We start from the raw sequence: 6,045 nt of genomic DNA, 5'->3' as shown, positions 1-6,045 counted from the left end.
GAGGGTGCACTGCATTGTATTGAGAAAGTGTTTTGAGTGATCAGTTTCAATTGGGTAATTGTTTCAAAGAAAGAAATGCTTCTGTCAAAATTTTTCGTTTTTCTCTCTTCTTAATTTTCACGCTCTTTTAAAAATATATAAGAGGAAAGAGTAGAGCAAATACTCAACTTTCAAGAAGTTTTGAGGAAATTACACAAAGGTATTCTCTCTCAGTCTTTGAATTTCCACTTTATGACAAGTCTTTGAATTACCTTTTACTTTTCCCTATGCGAGCATGTCATGTGCCTGCTTTATGCTTTTTTTTTTTTTTTTTAATTGATAATTAAATGTTACTAAACCCAATAAGTAATGTGAATGCTTTTGTTACTCACATAATCACACTAGAAGACATTACTGTTCTCTGTCCCTCCCTTGTCCATCAAAACCAAGACCAAGACTATCTCACGTCTTTTATAGACTTTTAACCTCTCACATCCTTTATTCCTATTTAAGCTATATAGATGTCTACATAATAATATTTTATTAGTGATATACAAATAACGTGTTATAAGTAATTTATTCGAAAATTTTCACGTAGATTCCATTAGGGGTATGAAATGAAGTACAGTGCACGGGTGGTGGCAATACAAACTTATGACAAAGCCCACATGAGAGAGAGAGAGGAGAATAGTTTAAATTGTTTGTAAATAAATATCTTGAAGTATAGATGAAAGATATATTTGTATTTTTGAATATTTTATTAGTTATTACTTCATTTAAATACTTTAGTTTGTTCTTTTTAAAAAAATATTAATATATCAATAAGATCGTTTGGATTCACTAATTTGTATCGTATCTTAATTAATTTTTCGAAGTCTTAAAATTGACAATCAAGTAAATGACCCATAATGATCATTCTTATTAACACCTATACCATACCTAGGTTAATGAATTGTGACAATAAGATGACAGTGATAAATTAAAAATTGGATTTATGATATTATATACTTTTTAATGGGTCCTAGATAGATATATAGATAATCAAGATCCTAAGATGCTTTTTACCCACTTAAACATATTACATATCTTTTATTATAATGTGGGAAAATTAAAAATTGGTATCATCTATTTGGCATTAAGGGGCTGCTAAAACCCTATTGCTTGACTTTGACAAAACGTGTTTTACACAGTAAGATTTTTTCTGCAAAATTTCATTACAATTATTAATGCTTTTCTTTTGTGATTTTTACTTTCACACGCTATCAAAATTCTTGTGTTTTTTGCAAATACGTGTTGTTCTAATCCAAACAGCATAAAAAAGAAGGTGTTGACCCATGTCATATATGACTGTGAAATCCACAACCAACACACTAATAAATAAAACAAAAAAATAATAACACATTTTGATTTATCTTAATTCCTTTTGATTAAAGAATGATAATCCATCATTCAAATAAAGATTTTGTATTAAGTATCAGAACTTACACAAATTAAAAATATAAAACGGTAACTCACTCTCTATTTTTTAACTAGATTTCTCATTGTAATAAATCATAACAATCAAATCATGATTAAACTTATCAAATATGGGAGCGGGATCCGAATGCATCTGGGTATAGGACTTTAAATCCATACAAAGTATAACACATATCTAACCGTTTAAAACAATTGACATCATAAAATACGATCGTTTTGGATTCAAAGATTTTTCGCTCCTTAATTCTCCACACTCTTCAAATAAAACTATACAGGAAAGAGTGAGAGTGAACACCACCGAACTTCACACACATCCCTGAGTCTTTGATTTTCCAAGAAGTTCGAGAAAATTACACAACAACTATCAGTCTCTGACTTATGACAAATTTTTGAATTACATTTTACTTTTCTGCATGTGATTCACCCAACTCCATATACAGCAGACCCATGTGATGCTTTCATCATATGCTTTTTTTTTTTTTTTTTTTTTAAAATCCTTTAAAGAAACATGCTATATCAAGAAATATTTTTTTCTCTGATTCTTCCAACCCATCAAAGCCTATTTGAAGTACCTCCAGTATTTCTTTCTTACAATCTCTTTTTAGTCTTTGCAATGCATCTTTGCATACATGAATTTCTTTTCCACAAAAAAAGGAGCCCAAAACTTTAAGAGCTAATGGAAGACCACTAGCATACTGTACAACACATTTGGATAGCTCGCTAAAACTTTCTGAAGGTTGTTGTTCCTTAAAGGCTTTTGAAATGAATAATTGGAGGGCATCATCATCATTTAATTCCTCAGCCTCATAAACATCATCTACTCCATGGGAGTTTAACAATCCTTTGTCTCTTGATGTTATTATGATCCTACTGCCCCTGCCAAACCAATCACGCTTGTTAGCTATTTTTTCTAATTGCTCTGGATTGTTCACATCATCTATAACAATAAGAACCTTCTTACACGACAACCTCCTTCTTATCATCCTTATTCCATCAAAGTCATTGTATATGTTGATGTCATCTATTTTCATAGCTAGAATGTTGGAAAGAAGCATCTTTAGTACATAAACTAGATCTTTTTTGGAATTTTCTATAACATTAGCCAAAAAACTACTACCTTCAAATTCATCAGAAAACAAGTCATAGGCAACTCTAGCAATTGTTGTCTTGCCTATTCCTCCCATTCCACAAATCCCAATCATACGAACATCATGTGTTCCACAAATCCCAATCATACGAACATCATGTGACTCAGGACTTATAAATTTCTTTAGTTTTTCCAAACGTGAATCTATGCCTACTAGGCCCTCGACACTTGGGTGTTTTGAAAAACTTAATTTACTTGATATTTCCTCCAAAATGTCCTGAATAAGTTGTGACTCATACCTGAAGAGTGGAAAATATCAAGAAAAAATTGTGGTTACAACACTAGGTAGTCATGAATATACTAATGAATATATAGTGCGTATCATAGAAATTATCTACGTACACCTATAGGTTTATACACATGAAACTTGAAACTTTCATTTTTGCTTTTTGTTTAGGTTTACTTTTAGCATTCAGTCACTATTGTAGTTATATTTCTATACTTTTCGTATTATATACTATATGTTTTAGTTACAATAACAAGGAAATTGAATAAAAGTATTCATGCTTGTCTAAGAAAAACCAAGTTATTAATTACTGGCCTCCATCATTTTCTATCATTACTCGGTGAAATATGAAAAACCTTATTTTATTAACTATCTTTTACATTAATTAATTTAGTATTAAATACTGTCTCTACAAATTAAGAATTTGTTAATTAAATATTTCATTGTATGAAACTATGAATACCTTTAAATTTCTGATAAAGATAAAACTTGGTTTGAATAAGAAATTCAATGCTTAATCTGTAGTATCAACACTAATGACTAACGCATTTAAACAATCAAGTCATAAATATCATTTTCATAATTCATTTTGATAACTAGGCTTTCCACTATAAAGAAGAAGAAATAATTGTCACATACCCATCCTTCAAGTCCAATCCAGAGTGATCGGCCACCTTTGTCAAAGCATCTCTCCAAGTTTGCACCTTTCCAATATCCTCTCTAAAAGTTTCTTCATGTTTGACAAAGGCTTCTCCATATTCTCCTGTTTGTTTTCTAACCATGGAAGGATCCACGTTATAGAAAACTGGAAAAAATTTTATATTCTTGCAATGAACAATTTGAACAAGTTCATCTAAACACCATGTGGAAGATGCATAGTTTTTGGAGAGAACAACAACCGCAGATCTTGATTCTTCAATTGCATGAAGGAGCTCTGGTGAAATCGGTTTTCCTCTCTCAAGTTCTTTGTCATCCCTAAAAACATGCAGTCCTTTCTGTTTGAAAGCATTGTACAAATGATTTATGAAGCTCTTCCTTGTGTCTTCACCTCTAAAGCTTAGAAAGACATCATATTTCCAAGGACAAGAAGAAGATGTTGATGAAGAGGCTGTTTGCATGATGAGTTTACAATACGTCCTCTATAGAACCTGAAAAATTAATTGGAAAGGTAATTAACTTCTTGCAGACCATCTATACGTATTTTCAATTTCCAGAAGAGAATAAAAATAAAAAAATAAAAAAGAAACAAAACAACAACAAATTTTCGTTGCATTAACCCAATCATAAAACAGAACAACAACACAAAAATCACATTTTTATCCATGTTGTAAACTTAAACTACAAAAAGAACAAAAGAAGACAACTACCTCTAGAAGCAGAAACAGTCGCAAATGTTAGCCCTTTAAACAGCCTCAGCGATGAACAAAGTCCAATCTCGCGACTCAACAGCCTAACTCGTGAGTCGAAATCGCTTCAAAGCCACCAAAGTCAAAAAAAACTCCGTGACAACAACTCTAAACCTTAAGTCCAAACTCGCAAATGTTGCAAAACATTTTTAGCCAACCCAAAACTCCAAACTCGCTAACCCTAAGTCCAAACCGTCACTGTAACTCACAGTCAACACTCAAAAATCATCAAAAATATGTATTTTCAATTTCCAGAAAATAATAAAAAGAAAAAAAAATAAAAAAGAAGCCACTAATATAAATCTTGTAAATCTAAACAAACATGATCAGCTAGCTTGTTTAAAATAAATATTTAATGTTTCACTCTTAAGCAAACTACAAAAAAAGTTGAAAAATTAATAAATCAAAGATTGTTGAGAAATTAAACTTACAGTGCTATGAGGGTGTCACTGCAGTTGTATTGAGAAAGTGTTTTTGAGTGATCAGTTTCAATTGGGTAATTGTTTCAAAGAAAGAAATGCTTCTGTCAAAATTTCTTCGATTTTTCTCTCTTCTTAATTTTCACGCTCTTTTAAAAAATATATATAGAGGAAAGAGTATAGCCAATACCACTCAACTTTCAAGAAGTTTTGAGGAAATTACACAAGAACTATTCTCTCTCAGTCTTTGAATTTCCACTTTGTGACAAGTCTTTGAATACCTTTTACTTTTCCCTATGCGAGCATGTCATGTGCCTGCTTTCATGCTTTTTTTTTTTTTTTTTTTTAATTGGATTAATTAAATATTACTTTTATTCTCAACCCAACAAGTAATGTGAATGCTTTTTGTACTCACAAATCACACTAGAAGACATGTACTGTTCTCTGTCCCTCCCTTGTCCCCATCAAAAACGAAGACCAAGACTATCTCACGTCTTTTATAGACTTTTAACCTCTATCACATCCTTTATTCCTATTTAAGCTATATATGATGTCTACATAATAATATTTTATTAGATGATATACAAATAACGTGTTATACAGTAATTTATTCGAAAATTTTCTACGTAGATTCCATTAGAGGGTACGAAAATGAAACACAGGTGAATTTTATGACAAAACCCACATGAGTGAGAGTGAGAGAGAGAGAGTAAGATGAGGTTAATACAAGAGCTCTCTTAGGGGCCATGGATTTTTCTTATACTCTTCCAGTTGTTGCGGGCACATATTCCCAAGAAAAAAAAAAGTCTTGCTTAAGATGAACATGTTGAATAATTGATGAGAGTAAATTGCTTAAGATGATCTTGCAGATATCCTCACCTCTCACTTCTTTTCACATTCATTGTAGGGGAAGACAACAAATAATGGATGTGACCAAAGTTGAAGACAGCTAGATGCTATGTAATTGTTTCTGGTTGTGGCAGAGAGGGAGTACAATAATTGTATGTAAAGACCGAGAAAAACATTTAAAGCTTTACAAAGACTAGCCAACAACTTTGTGCTGAAAAGTTAATACCAAGGCTCTCAAGGTTTTTCAACGTAACTGCTGTTTAGTTAAATTTTCTGGTTATCTTTATTCCTATTTAAGCTATATATATCTACATAATAATATTTTATCAGATAATATACAAATAACGTGTTATAGAGTAATTTATCTAACAAACTCATCGTTTAACAAACAATTTGACATCATAAAATACGATCGTTTTGGATTCAAAGATTTTTCACTCCTTAATTCTCACACTCTTCAAATAAAACTATACAGGAAAGAGTAGAGTGAACACCACCGAACTTCACACACATCCCTCTGAGTCTTTGATTTTCCAAGAAGTT

The 6,045-nt window shown here is 31.4% G+C and overlaps 1 protein-coding gene across 1 annotated transcript; it reads right to left on the bottom strand.

The window, feature by feature from the left end:
- Positions 1-1,943: 1,943 nt before the first annotated feature.
- Positions 1,944-4,849, bottom strand: LOC116145539 (TMV resistance protein N-like). The gene is made up of 4 exons (XM_031430990.1): positions 4,666-4,849; positions 4,196-4,432; positions 3,468-3,976; positions 1,944-2,841 (listed from the first exon to the last, which is right to left on the bottom strand). The coding sequence occupies exons 3-4, from the start codon at positions 3,944-3,946 to the stop codon at positions 1,944-1,946; spliced, it is 1,377 nt and encodes a 458-aa protein (XP_031286850.1). The 5' UTR covers positions 3,947-3,976; positions 4,196-4,432; positions 4,666-4,849.
- Positions 4,850-6,045: the final 1,196 nt, after the last annotated feature.

The sequence above is a fragment of the Pistacia vera genome, unplaced genomic scaffold, assembly GCF_008641045.1.
Source record: "Pistacia vera cultivar Batoury unplaced genomic scaffold, PisVer_v2 Contig462, whole genome shotgun sequence".
Classification (NCBI taxonomy): domain Eukaryota; kingdom Viridiplantae; phylum Streptophyta; class Magnoliopsida; order Sapindales; family Anacardiaceae; genus Pistacia; species Pistacia vera.
This window is presented reverse-complemented; position numbering and strand designations above follow the sequence as displayed.

Excerpts from the sequence above, each read along its gene's own strand:
- LOC116145539 (XM_031430990.1), bottom strand. The coding sequence starts at position 3,946 with ATGCAAACAGCCTCTTCATCAACATCTTCTTCTTGTCCTTGGAAATAT. Across the intron at positions 2,842-3,467 it reads GGATTGGACTTGAAGGATGG|GTATGAGTCACAACTTATTC; the intron begins GTATGTGACAAT and ends TCCACTCTTCAG.